A 26,157-nucleotide genomic window follows, 5' to 3' on the forward strand; every position below is an offset into this window, starting at 1 on the left:
GTTTAAACAAGCCTTTCCAGACCCTAACTGGTTCTTAGCATCAACCATAGAAAGACACTTCAGCACACTGTAAATAATTACACCTCTGTCTGTTAAGTTACTATAGCTTTGTTTCCTCTTTCCCCAGTTGAACAGCCTTGTTTCTATTGTAACTGCATTGACTCTCTTCACTTGTTCACGGTTCAAAGTTATCACTCCCCCTGTTATTTTGTAAACCAGCATGATGTGATTGTATCACGAATGCCGGTATAGAAAAACTCTAAGTAAATAAATAAATAAAAAAAATAGTTTCCCCTCTTGTTGGTTCTGGTACCAGCTGCTCCATGAAGCCGTCATTTATTCCATCTGGGAACTTTACCTCTCTAATGTGTCCTGATGTGACAGTCACCCAATCAGTACTGGGGTAATTGAAATCTCCCATTATTACTGTGCTGCTGATTTTGATAACTTCCCTAATTTTTTTTAGCATTTCATTGTCTGTTAGTTCATTCTGGCCAGGTGAACAGTAATACACCTCCATTACTATTCTATTCCTTTTTTCTCCTGGAATATCTATCCATAAAGATTCAACATTGCATTTTGTTTCCTGCAGAACTTTTATCCTGTTCGGCTCAATGCTCTCTTTATATGTATATATATATCTATAGATATATATATATATATATATATATATATGTAGTGCCACCCCGCCACCAGTCTGATCCATCCTTCCACCAGGTGTCTGAGATGCCAGTTATATCTCCCTCTTCACCCAGTGCTATGCACTCTAATGCTCCCATCTTATTTTTTAGACTTCTAGCATTTTTTTAAAGACATTTCAAAGTAAGTTTCTTGTTTGTATTAACAGCCTGCTCATCAGCTGATGGGGTAATTTGGAATCTTTCTGCACTTTACTTAAAGGCACCTGACCCTCTTTGGCAATTATTGCAACCTCTCTACTGGGATGCTCTATGTCCCTGTTCTCTTAGTATCCTTCAAAGATGCATCATTCAGAACCATGTGCTGCTGAGCGACTGTCGGCTTTCCCCTTTGTTCTAGTTTAAAAGCTGCTCTATCTCCTTTTTAAAGGTTAGCGCCAGCAGTCTGGTTCCACCCTGGTTAAGGTGGAGCCCATCCCTTCGGAAGAGACTCCCCCTTCCCCAAAAGGTTCCCCAGTTCCTAACAAAACTGAATCCCTCTTCCTTGCACCATCGTCTCATCCACGCATTGAGACTCCAGAGCTCTGCCTGCCTCTGGTGACCTGCGCGTGGAACAGGGAGCATTTCAGAGAATGCCAGCCTGGAGGTTCTGGATTTAAGCTTTCTACCTAAGAGCCTAAATTTGGCTTCCAGAACCTCCTCCTGCACCTCCCTATGTCATTGGTACTCACATGTACCACGACAGCCGGCTCCTACCGTATCTATGTGATGCGTGAGGTCCGCCACCTTCGCACCAGTCAGGCAAGTTACCAAGTGATCCTCACATCCACCAGCCACCCAGCTATCAATCTTCCTAATAACTGAATCACCAACCATAACTGCCGTCCTAACCCTTCCCTCCTAGGCATGCGCTCCTGGAGACCTATCCTCGGTGCAAGAGGATACCTCATCGTCTTGAGGGCAGGTCCTAGCTTCAGGATTGCTTCCTGCCTCATCAAGCTGATGCTCTCCTTCCAGGTACCTTTCTCCCCCAAAGCAGCACAGGGGCTACCACACTGGAGGTGGGACTGCTCTGCTATGTCCCTGAAGGTCTCCTCTATAGACCCTGCTGCCCCTCAGCTCCTCCATGGCTGCCACTGTAGCCTCCAGAGAGCGGACTCGTTCTCTGAGGGCTTGGAGCTCCTTGCACTTAGTGCACACATACGACCTCTCACCAGGAGATAATCATACGTGTGGCACTCAGTGCACACATACGACCTCTCGCCAGGAGATAATCATACGTGTGGCACTCAGTGCACACATACGACCTCTCGCCAGGAGATAATCGTACGTGTGGCACTCAGTGCACACATACGACCTCTCACCAGGAGATAGTCGTACGTGTGGCACTCAGTGCACACATACGACCTCTCGCCAGGAGATAATCGTACGTGTGGCACTCAGTGCACACATACGACCTCTCGCCAGGAGATAATCGTACGTGTGGCACTCAGTGCACACATACGACCTCTCGCCAGGAGATAATCGTACGTGTGGCACTCAGTGCACACATACGACCTCTCGCCAGGAGATAATCGTACGTGTGGCACTCAGTGCACACATACGACCTCTCGCCAGGAGATAATCGTACGTGTGGCACTCAGTGCACACATACGACCTCTCGCCAGGAGATAATCGTACGTGTGGTACTCAGTGCAAAAGGCTGGAAAGCCTCCATCTTGCTGCTGGATTACTTAAGTTCCTGCATCATCATTTTGTTGATTTATTGATTTAAAATGTCTAAGGGAGCAGGGATGTAAAGTTATCCTAAAGTACTTTCAGTGTATGGATTTATTTTATATGTGTCTGGCAATGACCCTCAAAACACTACAATTAATCTACCTATATCTTCCTAACTACCCAACTTATTGACTCTTGGTTTGAATTAAATTCCTTCTGTATAAAATCTTTAGCAAATTACTCCTACCAAACACAATTACCATGTAAAATGAAAACACATAAACCCAAATAAAAACAGATCTGGTCTAGTAAGCAGATAAGGTATAGCGAGGTAAATGGGAAGAATGTAATAAGGAAGTTTGAGGGGGCTGCTGGGTAGAATATGCAGACGAGCTTCCCGGCCCTCTTCCGCCGTGAGCGGAAACAGGGGCCGTGGAGTTCAAACCCTAGATCACTCGCTATGACCTCTGTTCTCCTCTCCTGGGGGCTGCTGGGTAGAATATGCAGACGAGCTTCCCGGCCCTCTTCCGCCGTGAGCGGAAACAGGGGCCGTGGAGTTCGAAGCCTGGATCACTCGCTGTGACCTCTGGCCTCCTCTCCTGGGGGCTGCTGGGTAGAATATGCAGACGAGCTTCCCGGCCCTCTTCCGCCGTGAGCGGAAACAGGGGCCGTGGAGTTCGAAGCCTGGATCACTCGCTGTGACCTCTGTCCTCCTCTCCTGGGGGCTGCTGGGTAGAATATGCAGACGAGCTTCCCGGCCCTCTTCAGCCGTGAGCGGAAACAGGGGCCGTGGAGTTCGAAGCCTGGATCACTCGCTGTGACCTCTGTTCTCCTCTCCTGGGGGCTGCTGGGTAGAATATGCAGACGAGCTTCCCGGCCCTCTTCCGCCGTGAGCAGAAACAGGGGCCGTGGAGTTCGAAGCCTGGATCACTCGCTGTGACCTCTGGCCTCCTCTCCTGGGGGCTGCTGGGTAGAATATGCAGACGAGCTTCCCGGCCCTCTTCCGCCGTGAGCGGAAACAGGGGCCGTGGAGTTCGAAGCCTGGATCACTCGCTGTGACCTCTGGCCTCCTCTCCTGGGGGCTGCTGGGTAGAATATGCAGACGAGCTTCCCGGCCCTCTTCCGCCGTGAGCGGAAACAGGGGCCGTGGAGTTCGAAGCCTGGGTCACTCGCTGTGACCTCTGGCCTCCTCTCCTGGGGGCTGCTGGGTAGAATATGCAGACGAGCTTCCCGGCCCTCTTCCGCCGTGAGCGGAAACAGGGGCCGTGGAGTTCGAAGCCTGGGTCACTCGCTGTGACCTCTGGCCTCCTCTCCTGGGGGCTGCTGGGTAGAATATGCAGACGAGCTTCCCGGCCCTCTTCCGCCGTGAGCGGAAACAGGGGCCGTGGAGTTCGAAGACTGTGTCACTCGCTGTGACCTCTGGCATCCTCTCCTGGGGGCTGCTGGGTAGAATATGCAGACGAGCTTCCCGGCCCTCTTCCGCCGTGAGCGGAAACAGGGGCCGTGGAGTTCGAAGCCTGGATCACTCGCTGTGACCTCTGGCCTCCTCTCCTGGGGGCTGCTGGGTAGAATATGCAGACGAGCCTCTTCTAGCACCACCATACAGGGCTCTGGTTTCTCAGTTTTATTTATATATCAAGTTATCTATATGATATGTACGAAGCAAGGGCGCTGCTTTTCACTTGGCTATAGGTGCCACAGTGCTTGGCTACGGCCCTACTCACCTCTGGTACAGGAAACAAGGTTCATTGTGCAAGTACAGGACTTAAAGTTTGCCATTTTTATAGCACTTTTGTCAGATATTTGTCATTGGTTAGGCAGAGAAAGAGCATCATACACGGAGGGAGTGTGCAGGGCAGCTCATTGTGTATTGACAGGGAAGACGGGCACTTCTCATTGTAAAGAACTAGTAATACAAATATGTTGCTTACATCAAGGAAGATATACTTGAACCATGTGGTGTCCTGGAATTGTTCGATAACATCCTGCAGTCGCTTGGGCCGGACAGTTGATGCTGATGTTGGCGTTAAGGCCTTGTACTCCTCAAAGCCACTTTCCTGGAGGGGAGATAGAAAAGCTCAAACTGAAAACATAAGTATGGATTATTTCTAGTTCAAATACTACTCAACAGCAGCACAGCCATCAAGAAAGCACATACACGATATCCACCAGTACCAGCTTGCCAATGACACTGCCACCAAAGCCAGGAAAAGAAATGCATACGATTCCTATTACTGTAACCACAGAAAGTGCTGACAAAACAACCCAAGGCACAGGACAGGACATGCACTAAAGTCACCCAAGACAGAATCCCACAGCCAGGACAGGACGTGCACTATCACTATAGACAGAGTACAGTGTTATACTACTCACAGCAGCACAGCCCCAGAGCCAGGATGGAGCAGGCACTAAAGCCTCCATAATTGTAACTTCACCTAATGTAGAATCCCAGAGCCAGGACAGGACGTGCACTATCACTATAGACAGAGTATAGTGTTATACTACTCACAGTAGCACAGCCCCAGAGCCAGGACAGGACGTGCACTATCACTATAGACAGAGTACAGTGTTATACTACTCACAGCAGCACAGCCCCAGAGCCAGGACAGGACGTGCACTATCACTATAGACAGAGTACAGTGTTATACTACTCACAGTAGCACAGCCCCAGAGCCAGGACAGGACGTGCACTATCACTATAGACAGAGTATAGTGTTATACTACTCACAGTAGCACAGCCCCAGAGCCAGGACAGGACGTGCACTATCACTATAGACAGAGTACAGTGTTATACTACTCACAGCAGCACAGCCCCAGAGCCAGGACAGGACGTGCACTATCACTATAGACAGAGTACAGTGTTATACTACTCACAGCAGCACAGCTGCAGAGCCAGGACAGGACGTGCACTATCACTATAGACAGAGTACAGTGTTATACTACTCACAGCAGCACAGCCCCAGAGCCAGGACAGGACGTGCACTATCACTATAGACAGAGTACAGTGTTATACTACTCACAGCAGCACAGCTGCAGAGTCAGGACAGGACGTGCACTATCACTATAGACAGAGTACAGTGTTATACTACTCACAGCAGCACAGCCCCAGAGCCAGGACAGGACGTGCACTATCACTATAGACAGAGTACAGTGTTATACTACTCACAGCAGCACAGCTGCAGAGCCAGGACAGGACGTGCACTATCACTATAGACAGAGTACAGTGTTATACTACTCACAGCAGCACAGCTGCAGAGCCAGGACAGGACGTGCACTATCACTATAGACAGAGTACAGTGTTATACTACTCACAGCAGCACAACCCCAGAGCCAGGACAGGACGTGCACTATCACTATAGACAGAGTATAGTGTTATACTACTCACAGCAGCACAACCCCAGAGCCAGGACAGGACGGGCACTATCACTATAGACAGAGTACAGTGTTATACTACTCACAGCAGCACAGCCCCAGAGCCAGGATGGAGCAGGCACTAAAGCCTCCATAATTGTAATCCCAGAGCCAGGACAGGACGGGCACTGTATCACCCAAGTTGCTTACCTGTAACAAATGCTTTTGTGGACAACAGGATAATCAGCAATGCATGTGCGTGACATCATCCCAAGGTGCTACGGCAGGGAATTTGTATAAGTATCTGGAAAACCCCAGACAGCTTTTCTGGGCATGAACTGGCACACAGGCCCCCTTAATCTAATACATGAGGTTAGCAGAGAAGCCAGCTCCAGAAGGGGAAACAGGAGGATATATCTATGGCTGATCACCTGCTGTCCATGGAAAATACCTGCTACAGGTAAGCAACTTGATTTTCTGCAAAGTACAAGCAGAATGATAAGCCAGATAAGTGCGGCTCCTTTTCTACCAACGAAAGAGGGAAAACATAATGAATAAGTAGCCAAAGGCTGGTACTAGACATGTTTGTAGGACAAAGCCCCTTTCTAGTTCTTTTTTTATTGTAAATAGAAATAATAGAATGGGACCTGAGGGGAGGGAGTTGGACTTTGGAGAAGAGACTGAGCAGACCTATTGTTATATCAGGAATCGGTATCTGAATAATAGTGAAATGTGACTGCGGGGAGAGAAGTCCCTGTCTCAGCCGACCCCAAACTGGAGCACTGATACAGGCCATGACATGACGACCTGCAGTCGGCAAAAGGAGACGCAAGCTGCTAGCAAGATTGACTTACAGAGATTCAAGGCTTCTTGGGGGTCAAGAGAAGGAAAGAGCTTTGCTTTACTCCAAATAAAAGGCAACTGCTATCTTGAACTCTAGACCAGTGGTTCTCAACCTTTTTCCCATCCTGACACACCTGACAGACCATGCTCACATGTGTCACACACTGCTCATTACAATTCACGGCGGAAATAAAAGTAAAGGCCCAGTATTATTTTTATTGTTCAGAATGACACAAGGAAAAGATACGTATTCTGTCTGAACAGAAATTGCATAAATAGTAAACATCCCACACCAAAATAGCACCAATTTCCAGTACTCAAACAGTAACCACCTTACCTAAGAAAAGGCAACACTGAAATATTACACCAGGCCTTAAGACACCAATACATCTCCTATTAGGAAAACAGACCAAGCCAGGCTGCTATAGAGCCCTACTCAGAAACTACACCCCAGCAGAAAACCTCACCTGAATCACGTGCTGTCCCTCACCTAACATAGAATAAAGAGACCAAAACGCATAACTAGAAGCATGCAGACAAAAACTGAATTGGAAACTGCAACAAGCCAGAGTCTCTGTATGCAGTGCAACAAAGGAAAAAAAGAAACATCACCAGTCCTTATAAAACAAATCAAGAAATATAAAATCAGTAGCAGTAAAACCTTACTAACAAAAAGAACAGATTATTTCAAAACGGCAGATGAATGGAATATCCAATAATTAAAAATTCATAAAAAATTTCTAGATATCAATAAAATATTTCAAAATAGCAGACACAAAGACCCAGTAATGAAAAATAAGGATACAAATTTTTTTTTTCCTCTGCATACCTGGAAACATTTGATATCCAGGTGTCCTGAGATTGTTCTGAATTAGCAGGAGGTGGGGTGGTTTGCTTGGAACTTTCTCCTCTCTCTCAGTCACATACCAGCGCTCTCTCTCACACTGGCTCTCAATTACATACCTATACACACATGCTCTCAGTACTCACAAATACACATGCTTTTTCTCTCACTTATATAGGCTCTTAATTACACATTTACACACATGCTGTCTATCTTTTCACGCTTACACACACACACAGGCTTTCAATCACACACATGCATGCTGTCTTTTTCTCTCAAACACAGACTCTCACTCAACATGCTTACAAACATGCTCTCTCTCATTTACACACAGGCTCTCAATCACATAATCACATGCTCCCTCACCTAAACCAGCTCTCAATCACACACAGACACACATGGTCTCTCTCTTACTTATACACATAGGCTCTTAATCATACATACACATGATCTCAATCATACACACACACTCTTTCACACACACAGGCTTTCAATCACACACATGCATGCTGTCTTTTTCTCTCAAACGCAGACTCTCACTCAACATGCTTACAAACATGCTCTCTCTCATTTACACACAGGCTCTCAATCACATAATCACATGCTCCCTCACCTAAACCAGCTCTCAATCACACACAGACACACATGGTCTCTCTCTTACTTATACACATAGGCTCTTAATCATACATACACATGATCTCAATCATACACACACACTCTTTCACACACACAGGCTTTCAATCACACACATGCATGCTGTCTTTTTCTCTCAAACACAGACTCTCACTCAACATGCTTACAAACATGTCCTCTCTTTCTCTCATTTACACACAGGCTCTCAATCACATAATCACATGCTCCCTCACCTAAACCAGCTCTCAATCACACACAGACACACATGGTCTCTCTCTTACTTATACACATAGGCTCTTAATCATACATACACATGATCTCAATCATACACACACACTCTTTCACACACTCAGGCTTTCAATCACACACATGCATGCTGTCTTTTTCTCTCACACACAGACTCTCATTCACATGCTTACAAACATGTCCTCTCTCTCATTTACACACAGGCTCTCAATCACATACTCACATGCTCCCTCACCTAAACCAGCTCTCAATCACACACAGACACACATGCTCTCTCCCTTACTTATACACATAGGCTCTTAATCATACATACACATGATCTCAATCATATACACATACTCTTTCACACAAACAGGTTTTCAATCACAAACTTACACATACAGGTTCCCAATGGTAAACTTACATTCATGCTCTCTCTCTCTCACAGGCAGGCTCTGAATCACAGACATACTCTCTTTCACATATACAGGCTCTCAATCACACACAGGATCTCAAACACACATGCTTGCTTGCTCATTCACTCTCTCCCTCCCTCCCTCCCTCCCCGGAACTAGCGGCAGCAGCAGCCTCCTCCCAACCCTAACCTCCTTCATTTTCAGCCCTCGCGCGGAGAAAGGAATCCCATCGGCCGCGGGGGTTGACGTTCTTCATTTTTCTCTGAGCCGCGCAGCTCATTCCTCAGGCCGCGCCTCTCTTGTCTTCTTTGGGGCGATGCTGACTGCATCGGCATGGTCTCTTCTTCCCGTGCACGCACCCGCTGCTCACCACTTCCTCTTCCGTGCCGCAGGGGCGGGAAGAAGAGACCATGCCGACGCCGTTGACTCCAGCGGTCTTGCCGCGTTCCGCATGGGATGACAGCATTTTAAGTCTGGGCGGAGGGGGACCGGGGAGCAGCTGGGTCAGCGGGGGACAGGGAAGTGTGGCGACACACCGGTTGAGAACCACTGCTCTAGACAATACAAGGCTTGTTTGCCTTTGTGGATAAATATTTCTGGGCTTATTACTACTTCAGTATTTTTAGTAATCCGGTCAAAAGAATGTCTTTAGGCTCAGCTGAGTATTGGCCAATAGGGAGCTCATTTGTTGTCTGCTTAAGTTGTAACTCTGCTCATTTTTGCCCTTTGTCACGTATGCAGCTTTGTGCACGATTTCTTGTCACCTGCCTTGAACAGTAGAAGAAGCAGGATACATTGTAAATGCTTTTAATTAAATCTGTGTCCTGGGAAAGAATGTTGGCAGGAGAAGGGACAAGTTACAGTGAAAATCCAACATGATCTTGGACAGGAACGTGGGACAGGTGCATAGCACAGAGAAATGTCAGGCCAGGAAAAGACTATGGGGCCATTCTAGTCTAACGATTCCTATCACTGTCTCAGGGATCCCCTCCGATTCTGTCCTTCTCTTTACCTCTTCCATGTATCAACCACCCTTTCTGTAAAGAAATATTTTCTTATTATTATACTTAATAATTTTCTTTGATTACTCCCAAGCCTACCCCCTTTCACCCTCATCCTATGACCCCTCATTCTAGAGCCTCCTCTCCATTGAAAAAGGCTCACCCCCCTGTGCATGGAAACCTTTGAGATATTTAAGTGTCTCTATCATACCTCCCCTCTCTTGCCTTTCCTCTAGGGTGTACATGTTTAGGTCTTTAAGTCTGTCCACATACGCTAGAGCAAAGACCACTGCCCATTTCAGCAGCCTCCCTCTGGAGCGACTCCATCCTGTTTATATCCTTCTGAAGGTGGGGTCTCCAGAACTGTACTCAGTATTCCCAGTGACTTCTCACCAGGGACCTGTACAGGGGCAATATCACCTCCCTTTTTCTGCTGACCATTCCTCTCCCTGTGCACCCAAGCAGCTTTCTGGCTTTTACCATCACTTTATCCACCTGTTTGTCCATCTTAAGATCATCAAATACAATCACCTGCAGATACTTCTCTTCTGTCGTGCTTTGAAGAATTTCATCCCTGCATCAGGTGTTTCTTAATCTTTCCCTCCTCCCAACCCCAATACCCCAAGGAATTATCCCTTTAATACAATCTTTGTACTATTTTGTAGGATATTCAATTTGGAATTTAACAATACCTTACACCTTACTTAAATTTAATATTTATGGCCGGAATGTAGGATAGCAAAAAACATCAGATTGATTGAATTAGGTGTATTACAGCATCATGTGCCTCACTAAATGCATCAACCTTTATTCCAAAAATGCTGACTGCCAACATGTCAGTCTGGGGACGCCGGAGGGAGATGGCAAGAAGACGCCGCGGCAGCCAACCGTCCATCAGGCCCAGAGGGAGTCACCACAGAGGTAAAGAGGGTGGAGTGAGGGCATCGAGAAGCGATGGATGCAACAGCGCCCTACCAACCCAGCCGGGCTGGTCGCGGACCATGCTGGGACGGATCAAGGTGAAATCCTGGAAGACATCTGGACAGGACGAACATCAGGACATGAAGACTGGACCAAGGAACATCAGGGACTAGGACAATGGAGGCATCAGGATGGATGAGGCATCAGCAGAGACCGGAACAGACAACGAGGGATCCCACGAAGGACATGAAGAAGCCAAGCAGGAACGAAGAATACAGGAAGTCCTAGAGAAGACCAGCTCCTTGCAAATGCAAAGACTGAATGGCAACTGAGCCCTTAAGTAGGGCTAGAGAGGCGATTCCAGTGATGAGGTCATCGGGTGGAGCCAGGAAGGCCTCTCCTTCACTGGCCCTTTAAATAACAGAAGGAGTCGCGGCCCCGCGCCTAAGGAAGCAGGAAGAGGAAGAGGTGCAGGACCCTAGACAGCGGCCATGCTGCTGCTGAAGCGAGGAGGAGCTGGAGCAGGCCTCGACCAGGCCCGACATGGGAGTGGTGGCGTCCGAGCTGCGAAGGAGGAACGAGAGTGGGGAGGAAGCATGGAAGAAGAATCGGCGGTGAGGTGAGGGAGCGGCGTCGGGGAACTGGCAGGCAGAGGTAAGAGACCTCCCATGGCTTCGGCTGCAGGAGGAATTGCAACAGTAGTTAAATCACGGATTGTGATAAATTGCAGGAAGACCTTGTGAGACTGGAAAATTTGGCATCAAAATGGCAGATGAAATTTAGTGTGGATAAGTGCAAGGTGATGCATATAGGGAAAAATAACCCATGCTATAGTTACACAATGTTGGGTTCCATATTAGGTGCTACAACCCAAGAAAGAGATCTAGGTGTCATAGTGGATAACACATTGAAATCGTCGGTTCAGTGTGCTGCAGCAGTCAAAAAAGCAAACAGAATGTTGGGAATTATTAGAAAAGGAATGATGAATAAAACGGAAAATGTCATAATGCCTCTGTATCGCTCCATGGTGAGACCGCACCTTGAATACTGTGTACACTTCTGGTCACCGCATCTCAAAAAAGATATAATTGCGATGGAGAAGGTACAGAGAAGGGCAACCAAAATGATAAGGGGAATGGAACAGCTCCCCTATGAGGAAAGACAAAAACAGTAAACGAATTTAAAAAGGCATGGGGGAAACACTGTGGATCCCTAAAGGCTAGAACTGGGCATTAAGGAGGAGGGGTAACCTGCAGGGAGTGGCAGCTGCAACCCCTAGCAGAAGCCATGGGGATTACTACCCTTAGCCAATTAACTGACCTGATCCTGATGCAACTACAACATCGCTCTCCACTTCAACAGTGGGAGAGGGGAATTGGATTCAGACAGCAACCAATGCTGGGCCCGACTTTTATGGTCCCGGGAACTGATACGCAGACATTAGGGAAAAGCACAGGACTGCTTCTATGGCCAAGTCCAAACGCAAAGCAGGTTCAAGCAGCATTGTCTGAATCACCAGGACGGCTCCTCTCCCTGTAAAAATGTTGCTAGCAGTAATTTTGTTATGGGTGTGACAGCTGCTGGGTGTGGATTGTAAATATTACTGCCTTTAACATAAGGCTTGGGGGTAACCTGCACGGAGCGGCAGCTACTCCCATAAGAAGTTCGCTGGGCAGACTGGATGGACCATTGGGTCCTTTTCTGCCCTCGTTACTATGTAGCAATTTTCAAGGCAAATTTATGTGCTTAGAGGTTTTGAAAAGCTGCATGCACAAAAAAGATTACATGCATGAGTAAACAGTGCGTAGCACAGGGACGGCGAGTAAAAAAAGGTGGAGCAGGGTAGGGCGGGGTCAACATGGACACAAGTAAGTTGCTATTTTAAAATCTGCCACAGTGATGTGCATCGGTCTTTTTCTTGTGTATATTTACTTCTGCTCACTAAGCATCTTGAAAGTGAAAAAATGACTGGGTGAGGGGTCTGGGTGAGATGGGGAGAGTTCAGGCTGAAGATCCAGGAGATCCTTCACAAAGCGCAGATAGGCAGGACAAATTGGTGAACTATTAGGTAAAACTGGCGCGTATATTACACAATTTGGGGAAGCTTGCTTGTAAAAACTGATATTTGCTAGGAACACTACGCGAGTTAAATCTTCTTGTGTAAATAATTAAAATAGGGAAAACAAATATGTGAGTAGAGCTGAATTGCGCCACTTATCTGGATACATTTTGACTTCTCTGGATAAGTGGTGGCTTTGCTGCCACTTAGTCGGATAAATTTGAAAAAGTGCCACTTATCTGGCTAAGTAAGATAGGCAGATTGTCATGGTCAGGCTGCCTGGAGTCAGAGTGCACTTTGCAGAAGCAGCAAGGCCTGCAGCACAGGGCTGGAGCTGGTTTTCTATCTATCTAATCCCCGCCGTAGGTTACGCCCTTGTGTTGTCTTCTGTGGAACATCATGGTACGGACTGGAGTGGACACTGAGGACAGACTGGGAGCTGGGATCAGGCATAAACTGGAGGAAGCCGAGGGCAGGCACAGGCTGAAAGCTGGAGACAGATACTGACCGAGGACTGGAAGCAGGTACTGGCTGGGAGCACAGACTGGACCAGAGACAAGGGCAAGGACTGGGAAACTGACAAGAGACTGGGTAGGGCAGCACAAGACAGAATAGGGGCAGGACTGAAAAAGATAGAACAGGCAACAGAAAATAAGGCCGACTAAAAGAACCCAGTAGGCCTGGGGGCCACAGAGCAAGGCGAGGAGTCCCAAAAGGCCACAAGGCAAAGCAAGAGGCTCGGAGGCCACAGGGGTAGGCAAGGCAGAAAGCCCGAAGCCCATGAGGTACGACAAGGCCTAGGTAGGCCACAAGGTAAGAAAGAATAACAAGATAGAGGTGGCCAGGTCAGAGAACTAGGGTGACTCAATGAAGAGGCACCGAGGCACTGAGCAGGCTAGGTTAAGTAAGGCTGAGGCTTGAGCGAGGTAGGATCAGTGAAGAGGTAACTGGCAAGGTAATGAATGAGCTCACTGAGGTGGAGGAAAGACTACAAAGTAGACTGAGCCTTAGCAAGGTAGTGAGCGAAGCTCGCTGGAGGCCTCTACTGGTGGGGAAGTGTTATAGCAGGTAAAACCAGAGCATGGTGAGGTTGCACAGCAGGCAAAACCGTGACATGTTTAAGTGTTGACACGGTACTTATCTGGCTACGTTTAACGTTACATGCCCTGTCTCTTTTAGATACGTGAATATGTTGTTGGGTAAAGTTGCCCATATTTTATATCTTACAATGTGCAAGTGCACGCATGATATAAAATATATATGTGTGTTTGCGCACATCCACATATCTGCATATGAGGGCATGCGCCTGCTTGTTTTAAAGTTACTCTCCCTAAGTGCACTTACACATGTAATACACATGGGCAATTCAATGACATACATTGTAGCAATTTTCAAAAGCCCACTTAAATGAATAACATTTATTTACACATGTAAATCCCAGTTTTAGGTATGTAAGTCCTTTTGAAAATTACCCCTTAGAATATTTAAATGATTGCGGGTATACCACATTTAGAATATTTAAATTGCTTATCTATGATTGAAAGTGTTAATTCATTCGAACATTTAAATGGTTTCTCTTTGACTGAAGGAATACTACATTCAGATGTTTTTGATTGGAAAATATCACATTCACGACATTTAAATGGTTTCTTTTTGATTGAAGTGATTGAAGAGCATCTGGCTGGTTTTTTTTCTGGCTTAAAGTGTCACAAAGCAGAATATTAATATATTATAAAAGTTTGCCTAAGGTGAGAATTGTGCTTTCTCTCAGTGCTTTCTGCAAAGTAGCACATGAAGGGTCACATAAATGAGAACACCCCTTTGGTACTGGGGCCTACATGTGGTGTGGCCTTTATGGGCTGGCTCTCTCCGGTGATATCAATCGGGGTGGAGCTAGAAGAGCTCCGATCTCAGCCTAAAGGGCCTCTTCTCCCTGTTCCTGCTGCTGCTGTGGCTGCGCTGGGATTTTTCAGCCCTTATGGTCCTAGGATATCAGTGGGAGCAGAGCTAGAGATGCCTCCTTCATGGCCTGAGGGTCATCATTGGCTGGTTGCAGGGGGGTGGGGAAAGATCCCTGGAGAGGCTTGTGGGGTTTCCCTCCTCTTCTCCTTGTTCTTGCTGCTGTTGTGGCTGTACTGTGATTCTTCAATCCATATGGGCCGGTGGGGAAAGAGGTGTCATGAACTTACCCTGGTAGAATTAGATGTTTGGCTGAATGCACGTAAGTGGATTTTCAATTTACAAGCATTAGCTCTCTCTTTACTCAAGTAGACCCTGACTAATAGGTGAATTTTCAAAAATTGCATGCATAAAAAAAGCACACAGGGAAAACAGCATATTCGTGAGCATGTGCTACTTTAGAAACCTCAACCCACACATATAAATCAGGGTCCACAAGGAAATTTGCATATGGAAAAAAGGAGTGTTCCAGGGAGGGGCCAACATTTATGAGAGCAAGTTGCTATTTTAAAAGCAATTTACACTTATAAATTTGGCACCTGATTTGTGAATTCCTTCTCAATATCTGGAGTAAGTGATCATTAACATCTTAAAATTGAAAAAATAACAAATTGAGGGTCCGGGTGAAAAGGGAGGACTTCAGACTGAAGAGCCAGGAGGGTCTTCATGAATTGCAGATGGGCTGGTAGACTAATTGGTAAAACTGGTTAGTTCATTGCTGTGTGATAAAAAAAAAATGCCCCTGACTAATAATTGCAGATCCCTTTAAAATGTGAAGTAAAAATGCACAGGTATATCATCTGCACCCACTATTCTACTAAATTATGTTTTATTTGGCTAAGTAGCTCCTTTGCCACTACATAGATGGACAAATTGGAACTTATCCAGTTAAGTGCAACTGCTTATCCAGATAATCCCAAACTTGTGCGGCCAGCATGTTTGCGTGCCTATGGACACAGAGCCATATACATGCATACATACATGGACACCCATGAGCAGTTTTGAACGTTGGCCTCTGCATGCTAAAAAATGTACCTTAAGGTGGCCGTACAGAAATACTGGAAGGCTAAAAATTAAGAATGGCCAGTGGAATGTTTGCTTTTGAGCGAGGAAAAGGAACAGTCAGCCAAATGGATCGGTAGCAGTACTGTGTGCAATGTCCCGGGCCAAATCCATGTCTATCACAGTCAGTAACAACTTAGTTGTTGTTCCAATCCTGATAATAAGATACATCAACGCCTACTCACTAGCAAATAGTCCATCAAAAGACCCTCAAACCAAGCTTAAAATATAAAATATTACAATAAGATAATTTTCAGTTTCTCCAACCTCTATTATGTACTAAGTTATTTTACCCATGTTATTTTACCCATGTACTAAGTTATTTTACCCATATAATCTGTTCCAAGTTTAATACCCTGTTCTATGTAACTTGCATTCCTCGTGCTTGTCATTTTCAGTTACAATGTAAACTGAGATGATATGCAAATTCTGCATGAATCCCGGTATATAAAAATGTTAAATAAATAAAATAAAATAAATAAATAAACTTAGTCAAAACTCTATAGCTCGGATATTGTACGACTTATCTCGCAGGGACCATATTACACCAATTTTACAACATCTCCACTGGTTACCAATATCATATCGTATCACATACAAAATTCACAACCTACTCTATAACTCTAACTCAGGATGGCTCTGTACACTGTTAAGAATCTATAAACCAACCAGGCAACTTCGTTCAATGGAAAACTGCATTCTTGAAGTCCCATCAGTAAAAATAGCAAGTTTAGCACTAACACGCAAGCAGGCCCAGTTTTTTGGAACTCCATTCCTGAAGAAATTCGACTAACAGCAAATACAAAAGAATTTTAAAAATCTCTAAAAACTTATCTTTTTACCAATGCTTACAAAATCAGTTCATCGACCATATACTTTTCTAGTACAAAGCAACTTTTGATAACATCTGCGGTTTCAAAGTAAACAGACATATTTTTGTAGGTATTGGCCAACGCCGTAATTGTGATGTATATTGTGAATTCGATTGATTGCTATGTTAATTATGTATGCTGTATTGTAAACCACCTAGACAGTCAGGTTCCTGCCCAATTCACAGCATATAAAAACTTTTAAATAAAAAAATAAAATAAACAGACACAAACTGGATCTAGAGAAATTGAAGCATACTTAGGGACCTTCATTTTTATTTTAATTTTCCTGGGAATTTCAATGTTATAATGAAAAAATCAGTGGAAAAAACTGAAAACAAAGGTCCCTAAGCATACTGTAACAGACACACTCATAGTTATACACACTCCCATAAAGAGCAGCAGGCTCATTCACATAAGTGCAGATAGTGAAACACAGCAACAGATAAACACACTCAGAGCTGACTTACTATACCTCTTTGGATTCTATGTCCTCTTCAGTCTCAACAAGTTGGATCTGTTCTTCCTTGGCTAGTTCTCGCTCTACTTGTTCAATGATTTTTAGCTCGTCTTCTTCGGCAAGCTGGATCTCTTCTTCGGCAAGCTGGAGCTCCTCTTTCTCGGTAACTTTGATCTCTTCTTGCTTGGCAAGCTGGATCTCTTTGGGCTGGGCAAATTGGATCTCCTCCTTTTTACCTGGTTGTATTTTTATTTGATCCTCTGGTTGCATTTTTTCTTCCTCTAGTTGGATCTCTTCCAATTCTGATTGCACATATTCTTCCTCTTCTAGCTGGCTTTCCTCCTGCTCAACAGATTGATTTGATGATAAAAACATAATGAAATCCCTGCTCACAAGAGACAGAGGAATGAGCATGCAACCACTTAAGGCATGGATTTATCAAAATGCGGTAAGTATCGCATGCGATAGCAAGAGGGGTGCATTTTATGCTATACAGTTTACCACAATTTGTGCTAATTACCTATGTGAAGAGCTAAGTTAGCACAAATTGTGATAACATTTTCAAACTTTGTGATACATGCCAGACCTGTTGTATTTCCTGCATTCAACGGGGGAGGGGACGGGGGGGGGGGACAGACCATTTTAAATGGATGGACAGACAGACTAGCCATGGTGTCCTCTCCCTAGATAGGTATTTGTATCCCTATGGTAGGCTCACCTAGTAACTCGAGGTGAGGTTTAGGTGTTAGTGTAGGGGGTTAGGGGCCACTTTGACATTCAACGTGAGACGTACGAACAGAACAGAGGTCTCTTGTGAAGATTTGATGGCCTTCGGAGTGAGGAAACTCACCCAAAGATGAGATTTGTGCAATGTTCTTTCCACCTAGGGTGAGTTTCCTCACTCCGAAGGCCATCAAATCTTCACAAGAGACCTCTGTTCTGTTCGTACATCTCATGTTGAATGTCAAAGTGGCCCCTAACCCCCTACACTAATACCTAAACCTCACCTCGAGTTACTAGGTGGGCCTACCATAGGGATACAAATACCTATCTAGGGAGAGGACACTATGGCTAGTCTCTCTCTCTCTCTCCCCACCCCCAACTAAAACAGGCCTTGTAGGAGACAATGTGATAAAACCTTACCACCCCATAACACAATCAGGCAAACACAGCCCACTCCTCCTCCTTTTCAAATTTGCATCACACCATACAATATGGTGCTATCGCATGCGTTAAAGATGTTTTCACATGCGATAAGCCCTTAATACATGCAAAAATGCCTTACCGCATTTTGATAAATGACCCCCTAGGTGAACTGAAGCAGAGGAAAACAAAAGAGAACAATGCAATTCACACATGCGAAAATGCCTTACCGCATTTTGATAAATGACCCCCTAAGTGAACTGAAGCAGAGGAAAACAAAAGAGAACAATGCAATTCACACATGCGAAAATGCCTTACCGCATTTTGATAAATGACCCCCTAAGTGAACTGAAGCAGAGGAAAACAAAAGAGAACAATGCAATTATGTAACTTGAGTCACCAGCCCAGGAAACCTAAAATACTGCTTACTGTGAAGGTGCTTAACTGACCATTGAATAGATGAGTAACAGATTCAGGTAGGGGATTTGCATATCACAGTTCCCTGAACTTCTGTAAGTAATTTTGTAGGAAATATCACTAAAAAATCAGAGGATCCAATCGAAATAACAGAACTCTGACTAGGAAAGGAATTTATGAGAGAAATGTACCAGAAAACAGTCCTAGAAAGCAAAGAAATTCTCACCCTGACTAACAAAGATATTCAGACATGTGGGTACCGAGATCCCAGACAACAGGGGGATGGCTAGGCAGGATAGAGAGGTGTGCACATAGTCTCTCTCTATGGTCTTACCTGGGTCTTGTCCTTTTGGTTGACAGTAGACCCATACATGGTCAGACAACAGAGAAAGCAAAAGTCAGGATGAGAGAAGGTGACTTATCCTGGCTGGCTAATAACATATGATGGCCATGAGCTTAGCAGAGCTAAAAGCCGAGACTGTAGAGGGCTAGAATCACTGAATGTTAAAACAACCATGAGCCTAATGGAGTTGTAAACCTAAGCCAGTGAAAACCTTTGTACCGAGGGAGGAGAACTGAAGGACAGCAGCAGGCCTGGAGGTGGAGTGGTTTCCCCCCCCCCCCCAAGTGAGGGGACCCCAGTGGCAGATCTGCCACTGAGCAAGGGGACCTTAGTAGCAGTCTGGAAAGTGGAGTTGGGTCTCCCAAGAGGACAAGGCCCCCAGCAGCAGATCAGGAGGCAGAGTTGGATCCTCCAGGAGGACATGGACCCCATCAGCAAACCAGGAGATGGAGTCAGGTCCCCCAGGAGGGTGTGGAGCGCAGCTGCAGTTCAGAAGGCAGAATTGGGTCCCCCAGGAGGGCTTGAACCCCAGCAACAGACTGGGAGGTGGAGTTGGGTCCCCCAGGAGGCTGTGGACCCCAGCGTTAGGCACGGACCTTTCAGCAGAGTGGAAGGAAATGGTTTAGATTAAGCAGACCCCACCCCCCAGGCCAACACTGCCCACCAGCCCAATTGCATCCGCTCACATGGGTGAGATTTGGCATAAAAGGGGGAGGATAATAATAATAATACTTGAGTAAGTGGGAACACAAGAGTCCCCTTCTACTCTAGGGTAGTACTGTGAAGGCCAGCAACCCTAAATTGTCAAATATTAAATGTTCTTCCTACCTTGTAGAAATGTATATAGTTGTGTAGGTTGAGACTACTAACCATGAGTAGATAAGTGTACAGCCTGACATCCTATTAACAGTGTACATAGTCATGTAGAAATGTATATAGTTGTGTAGGTTGAGACTACTAACCATGAGTAGATAAGTGTGCTGCTTGACATCCTATTAACAGTGTACATAGTCATGTAGAAATGTATATAGTTGTGTAGGTTGAGACTACTAACCATGAGTAGATAAGTGTACAGCCTGACATCCTATTAACAGTGTACATAGTCATGTAGAAATGTATATAGTTGTGTAGGTTGAGACTACTAACCATGAGTAGATAAGTGTACAGCCTGACATCCTATTAACAGTGTACATAGTCATGTAGACATATATATACTCTTATAGTCTAATAAACCTTTATATATTTGTACAGCCTTGTTCATCACCCCATTTGTATTCCTGGGGTGAAAGGAGGGAAATCTCACCCACTAACACCTTCTTCCCCAGCTGGAGGCACCAGGTGCCAAGAACGTGAAGACCTATGGAGTCTGTTTTAGGGGGGCTCCCGACAGTTCGGTCCTGGACCCAGGAAAGCCCCGCGAGGTAAGCAGTCAAGCGGGCATTACATACATTTTTTTGGAGGCACTGCTGGGATGAATTTGCTTAATTTTAATTTTTTTATACTGTGAACATGACTTGCAGATTGGGAAAAATGGATGCTAAGAAGTGAAGGGGTTAACTTGTCATGGACTATATTGGTGAATGGTGTCCCTGAGGACACCATTGAGCAGGCCCTAAACAAACTCCAGGTGTTGGGACAAGTAACGGTAAAGGGGGAGATTTTATGATGATGCACAGGGGAATGTGAAAGTTTTCTGTACTTGCTCTATGGATTTAGATCCTAACATATCACCCCTTACAGTTTTGCTGGAAGAAGAGGTATCTGTTCCCTTAGTCACTATGGGGAGTAACAAGTGAAGGAAAAACTCTGCATGATGTAGCAGGGATTCTATTCCAGGCAGGACAGCCAGCCTATTCCCCTGACACACTGAGTGGTACCATGGGGAAGGTGTTAGAGAAGTGCCTGCAGCCACATTATGATACCAGCCCATACAGAGGTTGAGAGTATTCTCAGGGGTTGAGACAAACCCACCAGGAGAGGAGGAATTTGACCACTGGATTTATGGTAGTACAGAAGACAAAGAGGATTGCTTTATCCACCCCAAAACTACCATGCAGAGGCCTGGTGAAAAGCTCTCTCAATATGCATCCTGTCTAGAGCGTGTCCCACTTAAAGCTGTGAGGAAGGAGGGGGGGGGGGTGCTTATATTCAGATGTGACTGTGATGAAAAATGGATTAGCAGAAAAGACGAGGAGCCCTCCTCCCTTTGCTGTTGTGAAGAGGGGGATGAAAGAAGAGGAAGACTGAGAGGATATGAGGAGCTCTCTAAGTCACCCTAACAGAGAGAGGGACCCACCTCAAATTGGAAGAGATAATAGTACCAGAGGTTAGAGATGTGAATCGTGTGATCGATCGTCTTAACGATTGATTTCGGCTGGGGGAGGGAATCGGATCGTCGCGGTTTTGTTTTTTAAATATCGTGTAAATCGTAAATCGGGGGAGGGTGGGAAAACCGGCACACTAAAACATCCCTAAAACCCACCCCGACCCTTTAAAATAAATCCCCCACCCTCCCGAACCCCCCCAAAATGCCTTAAATTACCTGGGGTCCAGAGGGGGGGTCCCGGTGTGATCTTTTACTCTTGGGCCTCCGGTGCATTGTAGAAATGGCGCCGGCACTACCTTTGCCCTGTCATATGACAGGGCAAAGGTAGCGCCGGCGCCATTTTGTTTTTTGTCCCCCGACTTCAGGAGAGTAGGAGATCGCTCCCGGACCCCCGCTGGACCCCCAGGGACTTTTGGCCAGCTTGGGGGGGCCTCCTGACCCCCACAAGACTTGCCAAAAGTCCAGCGGGGGTCCGGGAGCGACCTCCTGCACTCGAATCGTTTTGCCGTACAAAATGGCGCCGGCCATACGGGTCAGGAGGCCCCCCCCAAGCTGGCCAAAAGTCCCTGGGGGTCCAGCGGGGGTCCGGGAGCGATCTCCTACGCTCCTGACGTCGGGGGACAAAAACAAAATGGCGCCGGCGCTACCTTTGCCCTGTCATATGACAGGGCAAAGGTAGCGCCGGCGCCATTTCTACAACGCACCGGAGGCCCGAGAGTAAAGGATCACACCGGGACCCCCCCCCCACTGGACCCCAGGTAATTTAAGGCATTTGGGGGGGGGGTTCGGGAGGGTGGGGGATTTATTTTAAAGGGTCGGGGTGGGTTTTAGGGGATGTTTTAGTGTGCCGGTTTTCCCGCCCTCCCCCTTCCCCTCCCCCTTCCCCCGATTTACGATTTTTGACGATAAATCGGGGGAATTCCTATTAAATATCGCCTCTAACGATTTTTGACGATTTAAAATATATCGGACGATATTTTAAATCGTCAAAAAACGATTCACATCCCTACCAGAGGTTAAGACCCTCCAGGTTCATCCAAATACCCCTGCTATGGTTCAGAATCCATGGGAACAAAAGAGTGGGAGAGGGCACCAAGAACCCACCTCAACCCCAGAGGAGTACCAGTTTAGAATCCATGAGCTGGAGTCAAGGTGGAGGCCCTTCGGACCAGACTCAAATCTCCTATTAGGGTTGCTCCCCCCCAGAGAAACTAGAGGGGGGAAGAACTGCCCAGACAATCCAGAAACAATGGATTCGCATCAGGAAGAAACACTAAGCATTCTGGTGTGTGTCACAGGTGTGGGAAGCCAGGGCACTATAAGAGAGAATATAGGTTCCCCCTGGCCACATGGGGAGGAGTGAGGATCTCCCAAAATCAGAGGAGCTATGGAGGATCCAGAGAAGGAGATGACCTGGGAGTTCTCAGCCACCCCAGAACCCATCCAATTGGGCAGGAGATCCTATGCCAGATGGGTTAGTGGGGCCCAAAACAACTGTTCCAATCTGAATTGAAGGTGTGGCCACCCAGGCCTTATTGGATTGTGGATCCCAAGTCTTCCTTGTACACCAGAGCTTCTATGATGCCAGGTTGTCACACATCCCACTCCAACCATTGAAGAGATTGTAGCTGAAGGGCATACATAACCATTTGTTTATTTATGTATTTAAGGTTTTTATATACCGGCATTCATGAAATGATCACATCATGCTGGTTTACAAATAAACAGGGGTGCAATAAATACATAAAAAAACAGAAATAAAGTGTCGAAGAAAGCAGTTACAATTAACAAGGACTATTGAACTGGGATCAGAGGAAATAAAGATAGTTTAGCAGAGACTAAATTATATACAAGGAGAAGAGGTACAGCTGCTGTGTTGGATATGTTGATGGCGAGGCGCATTAAGTTAAGTTCGGGAAAGTTTGCATAAACAGCCAAGTCTTGAGTCTTTTTCTAAAGGTTAGGAGGCAAGGCTCCTGTCTGAGATCGGGAGGGATGGAGTTCCATAACAGTGGGCCAGCTGTGGAGAGGGCTCGATCTCTTAAGGTACTGTGACTAGTGGTTTTAGTAGGAGGTACATGGAGGGATCCTCTGTATGCGTCTCTGGTAGGTCTTGTGGAGTTGTGTAAGCGGAGAGGAAATTGTAGGTCAATTGTGGTGTGTTGATGGATGATTTTGTATATCAAGGAGATGGATTTGTAGATGATTCTGAAGTGAATTGGTAACCAATGAAGGTCTTTTAGAATTGGGGAAATATGGTCTCTTTTCCTGGTGTTTGTTAGTAAACGGGCTGCTGTGTTTTGTACCATTTGGAGCGGTTTGGTGTAGGAGGAAGGGAGACCTAGTAGGATAGCGTTAGGGAATCTAACTTTGAGAAAATAATTGCTTGGAGGATCGTTGTCCCTATGAGGGAAATATAGTGGTGACAGTGGAGTTTCCCCAACACCTTACTGGGAGAGCCCAGCAGCTAGAAGCTTTGATGCTGGTGTGTCCAGATTCCCCGTTTGGAACCCACATCCCAATACTATTAGGTACATATCCGCACAAGTTTGGCCAATTGGCACAGGCAGCTAGGACTGCCATCCCTACCCATGGGGACAGCACAGAAATGAGGTGCTGGATTTAATGGGGGAGATATGGCAAAGGAGCACAACCCCTATTGAAATACCCCCAGGGAGTGTGAAGGACTTAAATAACCGCTTGAAGGCCAATGCCACCTTTTCACACAGCAGAGGACCGATTGCGTGCAGAGTTACCGGTACAGAACGGTGTACTAATTCTAGATGGGGGATGGACAGAGAAAGTGTTTGTTAGGCTGAAGAATGAGTCTAACCACTCTGTCCAGTTACCCCTAGAGATCAGAATGGCCACAGTGAGCCACGTGGAGGCTGTGCAGAGAGTGAAACGTAAAGGGAGGTGTACCTAGACTATTAACCCAAGTGCTTTCCGGTTCGGGGACGCTCCAATTCCCCCATTTTGGAAGGCCAGACTACAGCAAAAATTAGCACAATGTGCTAGCGTGTTCTCATGGTCTGAGTGGGATGTGGGATGTGCAAAGAGTGTAGAGCACTACATACATGCTTGCCTGGAGGGCTTAGGGGCAGTTTTATATCAGCCACATCCAGAAGGACTAAAACCTGTGGCCTATGCAAGCCGCAGTCTGAGTAAAACTGAGAGAAACTACCCTGCTCATAAACTGGAGTTCTTAGCCTTTAAGTGGGCGGTTGTGGACAAGTTCAAAGATTGCCTATGTTTTATCAACTGCAAAATTGGATGCAACTGGGCACCAGTGCTTGGCAGCATTATCTCTTTACAAATTCAGTATGCAGTACCGACCTGGAAGTGCAAACAGGGACACGGCTGCACTATCCCAGCAGCCCCAGAGGAGTGACACTACCCAGGAGGACTGGTACAGTTTGGCAGAGACTGGAGTGGCAGCAGTGTGGAACCAGGCAGGGAATGGGAGTGGAGGTGACACTGAGAACCTATGTCGTGCTGCAGACAGCTTGGGGATCTCTCCTAACAGCATTTCCCCTGTCTACTGTGATGTTGTGTCTTAGGTCTCCACTAATATGGCAAGATTGACTTTCCAGGACATTCAACAAGCACAACAGACTGATCCCTTAATTGGTGATGTGCTCAGGGTGAAGGAGAGAAATCTGGGGGCACAAGCAGTCCAGCAGAGCCACCCAGACACTCGGTTGCTAATCAGAGAGGGGGATCGTCTATTTGTGCAGAACAAGTTACTGTGCAGAGAAAGGAAAGATACCAATTTGGGACGTCCTGAACAAAATTCCCAAGAACTCTGCTTCAATCTCTCCATGATGACATGGGGCATATGGGGGCAGAGAGGGTCCTACAACTGGTGAAGGACAGATTCCATTGGCGTAAACAAGCACAAGACATTGAAAAACATTGTAGACAATGTACTAGTCGTATAAAAAGAAAGACCCTACTGCACAGAGCAGCAGAGAAGTTAAACATTACTAGTCATAAGAACATAAGGGAATAGCCACTGCTATTAATTGCATCAGTAGCATGGGATCTTCTTAGTGTTTGGGTACTTGCCAGGTTCTTGTGGACTGGTTTGGCCTCTGTTGGAAACAGGATGCTGGGCTTGATGGACCCTTGGTCTGACTCAGCATGGCAATTTCTTATATTCTTATGTATTATGGGAGAAATTCTCTGTGAACTATGGACTCCCAGCCTGGATACACTCTGACCAGGTGAGGGATTTTGAAAGCAGCCTCATTAAAGAGATATTGCATGTGGCTGGAGTTAGGAAGTCACACATCTCTCCCTATCATCCTTAGGGAGACCCCCAGCCTGAGAAACTTAACAGGACACTTCTAAACATTTGGGGACATTGAAGGCAGCTCAAAAGAGGAACTTGAGCCAGTATGTGAGCTATTTGGTGCATGCTTAAAACTGCACATATAATGATGCATCAGAGTTTTCACCCTATTTTCTGATGTTTGGGTGAGAGGCCCAGTTGCAAATTAATCTGTGTTTTGGGGTTTCATTAGATGGGTCATTGCCTCAGAATTTTCAAAGCTATGTGAAGAGGCTAAAAGAACAGTTGGGGGCAGCCTATTGTTATGGTTTTGAGGTATTTGAGTGGATTCTTGGGTACTGCGGAGATGGCCACTCCCACGGGAAGGAGCCCCGTGAGGAACCGCAGTACTAGGCTAGACTCGCGACATGCAAACACAGAAGCTTTGTCTTTATTATACAGCTAGATGATACCACCTGTGGTGGCAGTAATGAGGTGATCCAGTAGAAGCAGTCCAGGGACCCTCGGCAGAGGAGACCCGTCTCACTATAGTAGATGATAGCAGCACATGGTGGTATAGGGAGATCCGGATGCAGGTTCCCAGTGCTGAACTGTAGATGAGACAGACTGACAGAGGTTAGATTACTTACTAAAT

The 26,157-nt window shown here is 46.1% G+C and overlaps 1 protein-coding gene across 1 annotated transcript in view; it reads right to left on the bottom strand.

Annotated features, from left to right (window-relative positions):
• WDR97 (WD repeat domain 97) overlaps window positions 1-26,157 on the bottom strand; it is a 378,285-nt gene that overhangs the window by 98,899 nt on the left and 253,229 nt on the right. The window contains exons 19-20 of the mRNA XM_029587226.1: window positions 17,016-17,342; window positions 4,289-4,414 (exon numbers count right to left, since the gene is read on the bottom strand). Of these exons, the coding sequence (XP_029443086.1) occupies window positions 4,289-4,414; window positions 17,016-17,342 (453 nt within the window). The remainder of the gene's footprint in view (window positions 1-4,288; window positions 4,415-17,015; window positions 17,343-26,157) is intronic.

The sequence above is a fragment of the Rhinatrema bivittatum genome, chromosome 2, assembly GCF_901001135.1.
Source record: "Rhinatrema bivittatum chromosome 2, aRhiBiv1.1, whole genome shotgun sequence".
Taxonomy (NCBI): domain Eukaryota; kingdom Metazoa; phylum Chordata; class Amphibia; order Gymnophiona; family Rhinatrematidae; genus Rhinatrema; species Rhinatrema bivittatum.